This window comes from Oncorhynchus masou, unplaced genomic scaffold, assembly GCF_036934945.1.
Source record: "Oncorhynchus masou masou isolate Uvic2021 unplaced genomic scaffold, UVic_Omas_1.1 unplaced_scaffold_4809, whole genome shotgun sequence".
Taxonomy (NCBI): Eukaryota; Metazoa; Chordata; class Actinopteri; order Salmoniformes; family Salmonidae; genus Oncorhynchus; species Oncorhynchus masou.
In genome coordinates this window covers 12843-25556 of record NW_027011205.1, presented here as the reverse complement: position 1 = coordinate 25556, position 12714 = coordinate 12843, and the positions used below count along the sequence as shown (strand labels likewise).

The window sequence follows — 12714 nt, the reverse complement described above, 5'->3', positions numbered from 1 at the left end:
AAATGGATCACTCTGCTGACCAAGGGTTTTATTAATGGAAACACTGGGTATTAGTTGAAATATACAGGATGTGGCGTAATACAGTAGATTCAGTCTTTTATCAATGTAACAGAATAAAGGACTGTTTATGTGAAAGACCTGGGCTGGGTGGAATGACAAAGACCTGGGCTGGGTGGAATGACAAAGACCTGGGCTGGGTGGAATGACAAAGACCTGGGCTGGGTGGAATGACAAAGACCTGGGCTGGGTGGAATGACAAAGACCTGGGCTGGGTGGAATGACAAAGACCTGGGCTGGGTGGAATGACAAAGACCTGGGCTGGGTGGAATGACAAAGACCTGGGCTGGGTGGAATGACAAAGACCTGGGCTGGGTGGAATGACAAAGACCTGGGCTGGGTGGAATGACAAAGACCTGGGCTGGGTGGAATGACAAAGACCTGGGCTGGGTGGAATGACAAAGACCTGGGCTGGGTGGAATGACAAAGACCTGGGCTGGGTGGAATGACAAAGACCTGGGCTGGGTGGAATGACAAAGACCTGGGCTGGGTGGAATGACAAAGACCTGGGCTGGGTGGAATGACAAAGACCTGGGCTGGGTGGAATGACAAAGACCTGGGCTGGGTGGAATGACAAAGACCTGGGCTGGGTGGAATGACAAAGACCTGGGCTGGGTGGAATGACAAAGACCTGGGCTGGGTGGAATGACAAAGACCTGGGCTGGGTGGAATGACAAAGACCTGGGCTGGGTGGAATGACAAAGACCTGGGCTGGGTGGAATGACAAAGACCTGGGCTGGGTGGAATGACAAAGACCTGGGCTGGGTGGAATGACAAAGACCTGGGCTGGGTGGAATGACAAAGACCTGGGCTGGGTGGAATGACAAAGACCTGGGCTGGGTGGAATGACAAAGACCTGGGCTGGGTGGAATGACAAAGACCTGGGCTGGGTGGAATGACAAAGACCTGGGCTGGGTGGAATGACAAAGACCTGGGCTGGGGTGGAATGACAAAGACCTGGCTGGGGTGGAAATGACAAAGACCTGGGCTGGGTGGAATGACAAAGACCTGGGGCTGGGTGGAATGACAAAGACCTGGGGCTGGGTGGAATGAATAAAGACTCAGCTGGGGTGGAATGACAAAGACTCTGGGCTGGGGTGGAACACAAAGACCTGGGCTGGGTGGAAGGACAGCACCTGGGCTGGGTGAATGCCAAAGACCTGGCTGGGGTAATTAGACAAAGACCTGGGCTGGGGTGGAATGAAAGACCTGGGCTGCGGAATGAGCAAAGACCTGGGCTGGGTAATGACAAAGGCCTGGGCTGGGTGGAATGACAAAGGCCTGGGCTGGGTGGAATGACAAAGACCTGGCTGAAGGGAAGGACAAAGACCTGGGCTGGGTGGGGAAGGACAAAGACCTGGGCTGGGTGGAATGACAAAGACTGGGCTGGGTGAATGACAAAGACCTGGGCTGGGTGGAATGACAAAAAGAGACCTGGGCTGGGTGGGAATGCCAAAGACTCCTGGGCTGGGTGGAATGACAAAGACCTGGGCTGGGGTGGAATGACAAAGACCTGGGCTGGGTGGAATGACAAAGACCTGGGCTGGGTGGAATGACAAAGACCTGGGCTGGGTGGAATGACAAAGACCTGGGCTGGGTGGAATGACAAAGACCTGGGCTGGGTGGTGTTTACCGTGAGTGGCATGACAAAGGCCTGGGTGGATAGTCCCCCCCTGTGGATAGTCCCAGTACCCCAGGGGTCCTAGTAGTCCTGAAGTCTCCCCTGTGGATTGTCCCAGTACCCCAGGGGTCCCAGTAGTCCTGAAGCCCCCCCCCCCCTGTGGATAGTCCCAGTACCCCAGGGGTCCTAGTAGTCCTGAAGTCTCCCCTGTGGATTGTCCCAGTACCCCAGGGGTCCAGTAGTCCTCCTGAAGCCCCCCCCCCCCTGTGGATAGTCCCAGTACTCCAGGGTCCTACTAGTCCTGGTGTCTCCCTGTGGATTGTCCCAGTACTCCAGGGGTCCTAGTAGTCCTGGAGTCCTGTGGAAGTCCCAGTACCCCAGGGGTCCTGTAGTCCCCCCCGTGATAGTCCCTGAAGTCAGTGGATAGTCCCAGTACCCCAGGTCCTAGTAGTCCTGAAGTCCCCCCCTGTGTGGATAGTCCCAGTACCCCAGGGTCCTAGTAGTCCTGAAGTCCCCCCTGTGGATAGTCCCAGTACTCCAGGGGTCCTACTAGTCCTGTGGATAGTCCTGGGGTCTCTAAGTCCTGAAGTCCCCCCCTGTGGGATAGTCCAGTACCCCAGGGGTCCTAGTAGTCCTGAAGTCCCCCCTGTGGATAGTCCCAGTACCCCAGGGGTCCTAGTAGTCCTGAAGTCCCCCTCTGTGGATAGTCCCAGTACCCCAGGGGTCCTAGTAGTCCTGAAGCCCCCCCCCCTGTGGATAGTCCCAGTACCCAGGGGTCCAGTAGTCCTGAAGTCCCCCCCTGTGGATAGTCCCAGTACCCCAGGGGTCCCAGTAGTCCTGAAGTCCCCCCCTGTGGATGGTCCCAGTATAGGGGTCCCAGTCCTGAAGTCCCCAGTAGGTCCCAGTACCTTAGGGGTCCTAGTCCTGAAGTCCCCCCCTGGTGGATAGTCCCAGTACCCCAGGGGTCCTAGTAGTCCTGAAGTCCCCCCTGTGGATAGTCCCAGTACCCCAGGGTCCTAGTAGTCCTGAAGTCCCCCCCTGTAGGATAGTCCCAGTACCCCAGGGGTCCTAGTAGTCCTGAAGCCCCCCTGTGGATAGTCCCAGTACCCCAGGGGTCCTAGCCCCCTGTAGTCCTGAAGTCCCCCTGTGGATCCCAGTAAGGGGTCCCCCCGTGGATAGTCCCAGTACCCTGGAAAGTCCCAGTACCCCAGGGGTCCTAGTAGTCCTGAAGTCCCCCCCTGTGGATAGTCCCAGTACCCCAGGGGTCCTAGTAGTCCTGAAGTCCCCCCGTGGAAAGTCCCAGTACCCCAGGGGTCCTAGTAGTCCTGAAGTCCCCTGTGGATGGTCCCAGTACCCAGGGGTCCTAGTAGTCCTGAAGTCCCCCCCCCCCGTAGAAGTCCCAGTACCCCCAGTCCTAGTAGTCCTGATAGTCCCAGTATAGTCCCCCAGGGTCCTAGTAGTCCTGAAGTCACCCCCTGTGGATAGTCCCAGTGCCCCAGGGGGTCCTAGTAGTCCTGAAGTCACCCCCCTGTGGATAGTCCCAGTACCCCAGGGGTCCTAGTAGTCCTGAAGTCACCCCCCCCTGTGGATATCCCAGATAGTCCCAGTAAGTCCCCCAGGGATAGTCCTACTCCAGGGGTCCTGAAGTCACCCCACCCTGTGGATGGTCCCAGTACTCCAGGGGTCCTAGTTGTCCTGAAGTCCCCCCCCCTGTGGATAGTCCCAGTACCCCAGGGGTCCTAGTAGTCCTGAAGTCACCCCCCCAGGGGTCCTAGTATCCTGGATAGTCCCAGTACCCCAGGGGTCCTAGTTGTCCTGAAGTCCCCCCCCCTGTGGATAGTCCCAGTACTCCAGGGGTCCTAATAGTCTTGGTTGGGAACCACCGTCCTAAACCAATAGCTTTTTTTATAAATGAACTGTGTGGGCATGCTCGTTAAGTGTGTGTGTGGCCTACCCATTTTCAGTTTGTCTACCGCCAATAAACAGAGAAGAAAGTGGTCTAATTTAAAATATCGATTTCCCTCATTGGCGCTGCCCATGATGTCACAGAAGCCATCGATGGCAAAGCTAGGAAGTCTCTTTCCCAACTCTCTAAGTCCCCCCGGTGAGGTCCTGGCGCCTGTGACAGCAATGTTGTCTAGGCCAGCGCAGTGCTGTGAAGAAGGGCACACACAAGGTCAACTGTCCTGCGTTTGAATGGTGACCTCTCCCCGTGATGTGTTGTGACTGATTAAACAGACGTTAAGCGACGGGGAAGGGCCATCACTGTCAGGTTCAGCGTGAGCTTCACTTCCCCTCTGCTTGGTTCCATATAAATAGCTTCTATGCACAGTTTCCTTCAGTCATTATTTCTGTGAATTGTTCAGAATTCTGTGACGTAAAGACAGCGTGCCTTTTGATTGTGGACTATGTTGAGCCAGAGAGGGTTTCTAGGAAACTGCTAAGGTCTTACTGTCCAAAGCACCATGTTATCTAGAGAGAGGGACTTTATTGTTAATATATTGTGGTGGAGTAACATTGATGACGACAACAGTGAACATCGTGAGGAGAGTAAGGAAGTGCACGTACCTTTTGGATTCCAGCTGCTCCTTCAATTTACTGTACATTTCTAGGACTGCAAAAAGGAACAATAAGAGGGGAGAGTTAGATTTTAGAACAGAAAGAAGAGGTAGCTTTTAGAACAGAAAGACGAGAGGTAGCTTTTAAAACAGAAAGAAGAGAGGTAGCTTTTAGAACAGAAAGAAGAGGTAGCTTTTAGAACAGAAAGAAGAGGTAGCTTTTAGAACAGAAAGAAGGTGTAGCTTTAAGAACAGAAAGAAGAGAGGTAGCTTTTAGTACAGAAAGAACAGAGGGGAGAGGTAGCGTTTAGAACAGAAAGAAGAGGTAGCTTTTAGAACAGAAAGAAGAGGTAGCTTTTAGAACAGAAAGAAGAGAGGTAGCTTTTAGAACAGAAAGAAGAGGTAGCTTTTAGAACAGAAAGAAGAGGTAGCTTTTAGAACAGAAAGAAGAGGTAGCTTTTAGAACAGAAAGAAGGTGTAGCTTTAAGAACAGAAAGAAGAGAGGTAGCTTTTAGTACAGAAAGAACAGAGGGGAGAGGTAGCGTTTAGAACAGAAAGAAGAGGTAGCTTTTAGAACAGAAAGAAGGTGTAGCTTTAAGAACAGAAACAAGAGAGGTAGCTTTAAGAACAGAAAGAAGGGATAGCTTGAAGAACAGAAAGAAGGGGTAGCTTGAAGAACAGAAAGAAGGGGTAGCTTTAAGAACAGAAAGAAGGGGTAGCTTTAAGAACAAAAAGAAGGGGTAGCTTTAAGAACAGAAAGAAGAGGTAGCTTTTACAACAGCAAGAAGAGGTAGCTTTTAGAACAGAAAGAAGAGGCAGCTTTAAGAACAGAAAGAAGAGGCAGCTTTAAGAACAGAAAGAAGGGGTAGCTTGAAGAACAGAAAGAAGGGGTAGCTTTAAGAACAGCAAGAAGGTGTAGAGAGAGGAGAGGTAGCTTTCAGAACACACAGTGTTTATAGATGTTATATTATCTCTCACCAGGTATACACAGCTGTAGTCTCTCCACAGTGTTTATAGATGTTATATTATCTCTCATCAGGTATACACAGCTGTAGTCTCTCTCCACAGTGTTTATAGATGTTATATTATCTCTCACCAGGTATACACAGCTGTAGTCTCTCCACAGTGTTTATAGATGTTATATTATCTCTCACCAGGTATACACAGCTGTAGTCTGTCCACAGTGTTTATAGATGTTATATTATCTCTCACCAGGTATACACAGCTGTAGTCTCTCCACAGTGTTTATAGATGTTATATTATCTCTCACCAGGTATACACAGCTGTAGTCTCTCCACAGTGTTTATAGATGTTATATTATCTCTCACCAGGTATACACAGCTGTAGTCTCTCCACAGTGTTTATAGATGTTATATTATCTCTCACCAGGTATACACAGCTGTAGTCTCTCCACAGTGTTTATAGATGTTATATTATCTCTCACCAGGTATACACAGCTGTAGTCTCTCCACAGTGTTTATAGATGTTATATTATCTCTCACCAGGTATACACAGCTGTAGTCTCTCCACAGTGTTTATAGATGTTATATTATCTCTCACCAGGTATACACAGCTGTAGTCTCTCCACAGTGTTTATAGATGTTATATTATCTCTCACCAGGTAAACACAGCTGTAGTCTCTCTCCACAGTGTTTATAGATGTTATATTATCTCTCACCAGGTATACACAGCTGTAGTCTCTCTCCACAGTGTTTATAGATGTTATATTATCTCTCACCAGGTATACACAGCTGTAGTCTCTCCACAGTGTTTATAGATGTTATATTATCTCTCACCAGGTATACACAGCTGTAGTCTCTCCACAGTGTTTATAGATGTTATATTATCTCTCACCAGGTATACACAGCTGTAGTCTCTCCACAGTGTTTATAGATGTTTTATTATCTCTCACCAGGTATACACAGCTGTAGTCTCTCCCACAGTGTTTATAGATGTTATATTATCTCTCACCAGGTATACACAGCTGTAGTCTCTCCACAGTGTTTATAGATGTTATATTATCTCTCACCAGGTATACACAGCTGTAGTCTCTCCACAGTGTTTATAGATGTTATATTATCTCTCACCAGGTATACACAGCTGTAGTCTCTCTCCACAGTGTTTATAGATGTTATATTATCTCTCACCAGGTATACACAGCTGTAGTCTCTCCACAGTGTTTATAGATGTTATATTATCTCTCACCAGGTATACACAGCTGTAGTCTCTCCACAGTGTTTATAGATGTTATATTATCTCTCACCAGGTATACACAGCTGTAGTCTCTCCACAGTGTTTATAGATGTTATATTATCTCTCACCAGGTATACACAGCTGTAGTCTCTCTCCACAGTGTTTATAGATGTTATATTATCTCTCACCAGGTATACACAGCTGTAGTCTCTCCACAGTGTTTATAGATGTTATATTATCTCTCACCAGGTATACACAGCTGTAGTCTCTCCACAGTGTTTATAGATGTTATATTATCTCTCACCAGGTATACACAGCTGTAGTCTCTCCACAGTGTTTATAGATGTTATATTATCTCTCACCAGGTATACACAGCTGTAGTCTCTCCACAGTGTTTATAGATGTTATATTATCTCTCACCAGGTATACACAGCTGTAGTCTCTCCACAGTGTTTATAGATGTTATATTATCTCTCACCTGGTATACACAGCTGTAGTCTCTCCACAGTGGTCGTCATGTTCCTCTGTTGTATCCGACAGCGAATCACCTCCTCCGTTTGGGCTGTCACCTTACATAAGAGAGGTCAAAGGAGTTAAGACCTCTCCAATTACCCAGAGAGGTCAGTCAGAGGTTCTTCCTGTCTCCATCTGTCCTCGGACTGACCACAGACAACACGGGGGACGGAGAGTCTTACCTCTCTGCCGGCGTCTTGTAGTCTTCTGTTCGTGTCGGTAACCTGGCCCTTAAATAAAAAGATCACTACTGTCAGACAACTTCCTGTCGTAGCTGCTCACCTTGTAATCAGATCAGCCTCCATGAGGGCACAGGGACAAGGGCTAATTCTGATTCAATCTGCAACGGGAACTTGGAACTGTTGGTCGGCATGGAAGCTTTTATGCGGCGTAATAGATTATGACAGTCCTTCCCCCCCCAACAGATTCTGTGACAAACTTGTCAATTATACATTGAGGATGTTTGAACTCTACTTGTCTCTACAGGTCTTGTCAAACAATTCAATTCAATGACCCAATTGACCAGTGGGCCCTTTACTGATAACCTCAATGAGCTCTATGTGCCATTCCTTGTCTACAGTGAAAGAGCCCGCTGCATTTTCTGGTAATTAAACATTGGGTTTCAGAGCTGAATACAAAACAGTCACTGGCTGGTTGATTCACAGAGTGGAGGGATCCGGGAGGTAACTCAGGCTGAGTTAGGAGGGGAGGCAGCTGCAGGTGCAGGGGGACAGTAGGGACAGAACGACCACACAGGGAGGTTCCCACATTGCGTCTCATTAGCTCATGGTAATAAGGAAGCCATTTATTCTGGGGTTCATTAAAAAGTCTCGTTAATCTGTGGGAGAAAAATGGCCAGTGAGCTAGTTGATCTGCTGCAGTACCTGCTGCCCTGTGATCTGAACATGCTTCATATACTGGCTAATGATTGGTCCATTTACGACCTTGGGTCGACCAATCAGACCATCTACTCATCTAAAGACCACTTTCAGCTGGGGAAAGAGAGTTAAAGAGAGCTGGCCTCGGTGCAGCTGGGCTGGGGGAACCTAGACCGGCTCGGTCCTGGGGGAAACTAGACCGGCTCGGTCCTGGGGGAGCCTAGACCAGCTCGGTCCTGGGGGAGCCTAGACCGGCTCGGTCCGGGGGGAACCTAGACCGGCTCGGTCCTGGGGGAACCTAGACCGGCTCGGTCCTGGGGGAGGCTAGACCGGCTCGGTCCTGGGGGAACCTAGACCGGCTCGGTCCTGGGGGAACCTAGACCGGCTCGGTCCTGGGGGAGCCTAGACCAGCTCGGTCCTGGGGGAGCCTAGACCGGCTCGGTCCTGGGGGAACCTAGACCGGCTCGGTCCTGGGGGAGCCTAGACCGGCTCGGTCCTGGGGGAACCTAGACCGGCTCGGTCCTGGGGGAACCTAGACCGGCTCGGTCCTGGGGGAACCTAGACCGGCTCAGTCCTGGGGGAGCCTAGACCGGCTCGGTCCTGGGGGAACCTAGACCGTCTCGGCCCTGGGGCAGCCTAGACCGTCTCGGCCCTGGGGGAACCTAGACCGGCTATGTCCTGGGGGAGGCATCATTCGGTTAACCTAGACCGGCTCGGTCCTGGGGGAACCTAGACCGGCTCGGTCCTGGGGGAGGCATCATTCGGTTAACCTAGACCGGCTCGGTCCTGGGGAGCCCTAGACCGGCTCGGTCCTGGGGGAACCTAGACCGCTCAGTCCTGGGGAGCCTAGACCGGCTCGGTCCTGGGGGAACCTAGACCGGCTCAGTCCTGGGGAACCTAGACCGGCTCAGTCCTGGGGCAGCCTAGACCGGCTCAGTCCTGGGGAGCCTGACCGGCTCAGTCCTGGGGCAGCCTAGACCGGCTCAGTCCTGGGGGAACCTGGACCGGCTCAGTCCTGGGGGAGCCTAGACCGGCTCAGTCCTGGGGGAGCCTAGACCGGCTCAGTCCTGGGGCAGCCTAGACCGGCTCAGTCCTGGGGGAACCTAGACCGGCTCAGTCCTGGGGGAGCCTAGACCGGCTCAGTCCTGGGGCAGCCTAGACCGGCTCAGTCCTGGGGGAACCTAGACCGGCTCAGTCCTGGGGGAGCCTAGACCGGCTCAGTCCTGGGGCAGCCTAGACCGGCTCAGTGAATGATGTCTAGGAGGAGAAACCTCCCATAGTTCCTTCTCTATAAGAACCCTTAAAAGGGGAAGGGGGGGGGGGTGGTGAGAGAGGGCTGAGGGGGTTGTTGAGAGAGGGCTGGGGGCGTACGTGACCAGAGAACATGAAATCTTGTCTCAGACATTCAGTGGGAAAAATTATGCACTGCTATCCCTGGTTGAACATAGATGTAGACTAGATTGATCCACTACTATCACTGGTTGAACATAGAGGTAGACTAGATTGATCCACTACTATCCCTGGTTCAATATAGAGGTAGACTAGATAGATCCACTACTATCCCTGGTTGAACATAGAGGTAGACTCAATAGATCCACTACTATCCCTGGTTGAACATAGAGGTAGACTAGATAGATCCACTACTATCCCTGGTTCAACATAGAGGTAGACTAGATAGATCCACTACTATCCCTGGTTCAACATAGAGGTAGACTAGATAGATCCACTACTATCCCTGGTTGAACATAGAGGTAGACTAGATTGATCCACTACTATCCCTGGTTCAATATAGAGGTAGACTAGATAGATCCACTACTATCCCTGGTTGAACATAGAGGTAGACTCAATAGATCCACTACTATCCCTGGTTGAACATAGAGGTAGACTAGATAGATCCACTACTATCCCTGGTTCAACATAGAGGTAGACTAGATAGATCCACTACTATCCCTGGTTCAACATAGAGGTAGACTAGATAGATCCACTACTATCCCTGGTTGAACATAGAGGTAGACTAGATAGATCCACTACTATCCCTGGTTCAACATAGAGGTAGACTAGATAGATCCACTACTATCCCTGGTTGAACATAGAGATGTATGTAGCCTTGCTACTCTTATTTCAAATGTCTTTTTACTGTTGTTTTATTTCTTTACTTACCCACACACACACACACACACACACACACACACACACAGAGAGAGTTGGTTTGAGCCCGTAAGTAAGCATTTCTCTCCACCTGTTATATTCGCAGCACGTGACTAATACACTGTGATTGGGTCTCCTGTCTCACCATCAGTTTCTCTGCGTCGGCACGGACTTTGAGCAGCTCGGTGATGGCGTCCACAAACCCCTGGTGGTGGAAGTTACACATCTTCTCTATCTCTCTGTCATGGTTACGGATCCTGACCTCAAGCTTCTCCATAAACCTCTTGTGGGCATTAGGCTGGTCATCGTACACAGATCTGAAACACACAAGGTCAGGGAACAGGAGAGTTAGATCTGAAACACACAAGGTCAGGGAACAGGGGAGTTAGATCTGAAACAGACAAGGTCAGGGAACAGGAGAGTTAGATCTGAAACACACAAGGTCAGGGAACAGGAGAGTTAGATCTGAAACATACAAGGTCAGGGAACAGGGGAGTTACAAGGTCAGGGGCGTTACAAGGTCAGGGAACAGGGGAGTTACAGGGTCAGGGAACAGGGGAGTTACAGGGTCAGGGAACAGGGGAGTTACAGGGTCAGGGAACAGGGGAGTTACAAGGTCAGGGGAGTTACAAGGTCAGGGAACAGGGGAGTTACAAGGTCAGGGAACAGGGGAGTTACAGGGTCAGGGAACAGGGGAGTTACAGGGTCAGGGAACAGGGGAGTTACAAGGTCAGGGAACAGGGGAGTTACAAGGTCAGGGGTGTTACAAGGTCAGGGAACAGGGGAGTTACAGGGTCAGGGAACAGGGGAGTTACAAGGTCAGGGAACAGGGGAGTTACAAGGTCAGGGGAGTTACAAGGTCAGGGGAGTTACAAGGTCAGGGGAGTTACAGGGTCAGGGAACAGGGGAGTTACAGGGTCAGGGAACAGGGGAGTTACAAGGTCAGGGAACAAGGGAGTTACAAGGTCAGGGAACAGGGGAGTTACAGGGTCAGGGGAGTTACAAGGTCAGGGAACAGGGGAGTTACAAGGTCAGGGAACAGGGGAGTTACAAGGTCAGGGAACAGGGGAGTTACAGGGTCAGGGAACAGGGGAGTTACAAGGTCAGGGGAGTTACAAGGTCAGGAACAGGGGAGTTACAAGGTCAGGGAACAGGGGAGTTACAAGGTCAGGGAACAGGGGAGTTACAAGGTCAGGGGAGTTACAAGGTCAGGGAACAGGGGAGTTACAAGGTCAGGGGAGTTACAGGGTCAGGGAACAGGGGAGTTACAAGGTCAGGGAACAGTAGAGTTAGAAGGTCAGGGGAGTTACAAGGTCAGGGAACAGGGGAGTTAGAAGGTCAGGGAACAGGGGAGTTACAAGGTCAGGGGAGTTACAGGGTCAGGGAACAGGGGAGTTACAAGGTCAGGGAACAGGGGAGTTACAAGGTCAGGGAACAGGGGAGTTAGAAGGTCAGGGGAGTTACAAGGTCAGGGAACAGGGGCGTTACAAGGTCAGGGAACAGGGGCGTTACAAGGTCAGGGAACAGGGGCGTTACAAGGTCAGGGAACAGGGGCGTTACAAGGTCAGGGAACAGGGGAGTTACAAGGTCAGGTCAAGGTCAGGGGGACAGGGAGTTACAAGGTCAGGGGGCGTTACAAGGTCAGGGGAACAGGGGAGTTACAGGGTCAGGGGGCGTTACAAGGTCAGGGGAAGGAGTTACAGGGTCAGGGGTGCATGGTCAGGGTCAGGTCAGGGGCGTTACAAGGTCAGGGAACAGGGGAGTTACAGGGTCAGGGAACAGGGGAGTTACAAGGTCAGGGAACAGGGGCGTTACAAGGTCAGGGGCGTTACAAGGTCAGGGAACAGGGGAGTTACAGGGTCAGGGAACAGGGCGTTACAAGGTCAGGGAACAGGGGCGTTACAAGGTCAGGGGAGTTACAGGGTCAGGGAACAGGGGAGTTACAGGGTCAGGGAACAGGGGAGTTACAAGGTCAGGGGCGTTACAAGGTCAGGGGAGTTACAGGGTCAGGGAACAGGGGAGTTACAGGGTCAGGGAACAGGGGAGTTACAAGGTCAGGGGCGTTACAAGGTCAGGGAACAGGGGAGTTACAGGGTCAGGGAACAGGGGAGTTACAAGGTCAGGGAACAGGGGCGTTACAAGGTCAGGGAACAGGGGAGTTACAGGGTCAGGGAACAGGGGAGTTACAGGGTCAGGGAACAGGGGAGTTACAAGGTCAGGGAACAGGGGAGTTACAGGGTCAGGGAACAGGGGAGTTACAGGGTCAGGGAACAGGGGAGTTACAAGGTCAGGGGAGTTACAAGGTCAGGGAACAGGGGAGTTACAAGGTCAGGGAACAGGGGAGTTACAGGGTCAGGGAACAGGGGAGTTACAAGGTCAGGGAACAGGGGAGTTAGATCTGAAACATGATGAATGTCGTCACGGTCACAAGGGGAGACAGAACGTTCAGATACCAGTCTCCATACATCATCCCACAGAGACATAGCCTGCATCCTATTCCCTATATAGTCACAGGGCTCTGGTCCAAAGTGCACTATGTAGGGAATAGGGTGCAATTTGGGACACATTTCAAGTCAACAAAAAGGGGCAACAAGAAATGTCACCTAACCAACAGGGTAGGCTGGGCTGGGCTACCACCTAACGAACAGGGTAGGCTGGGCTGAGATGTCACCTAACCAACAGGGTAGGCTGGGCTGAGATACCAACTAACCAACAGGGTAGGCTGGGCTGAGATACCACCTAACCA

The 12714-nt window shown here is 51.2% G+C and overlaps 1 protein-coding gene across 1 annotated transcript; it reads right to left on the bottom strand.

The window, feature by feature from the left end:
• Positions 1-4007: 4007 nt before the first annotated feature.
• Positions 4008-10285, bottom strand: LOC135535332 (exocyst complex component 6-like; the record flags this gene model as incomplete). Its single annotated transcript, XM_064961996.1, has 4 exons — positions 4008-4292; positions 6908-6998; positions 7125-7172; positions 10114-10285. Coding segments are annotated over 4 exons (457 nt in total), but the record flags the coding sequence as incomplete, so codon positions are not given.
• Positions 10286-12714: the final 2429 nt, after the last annotated feature.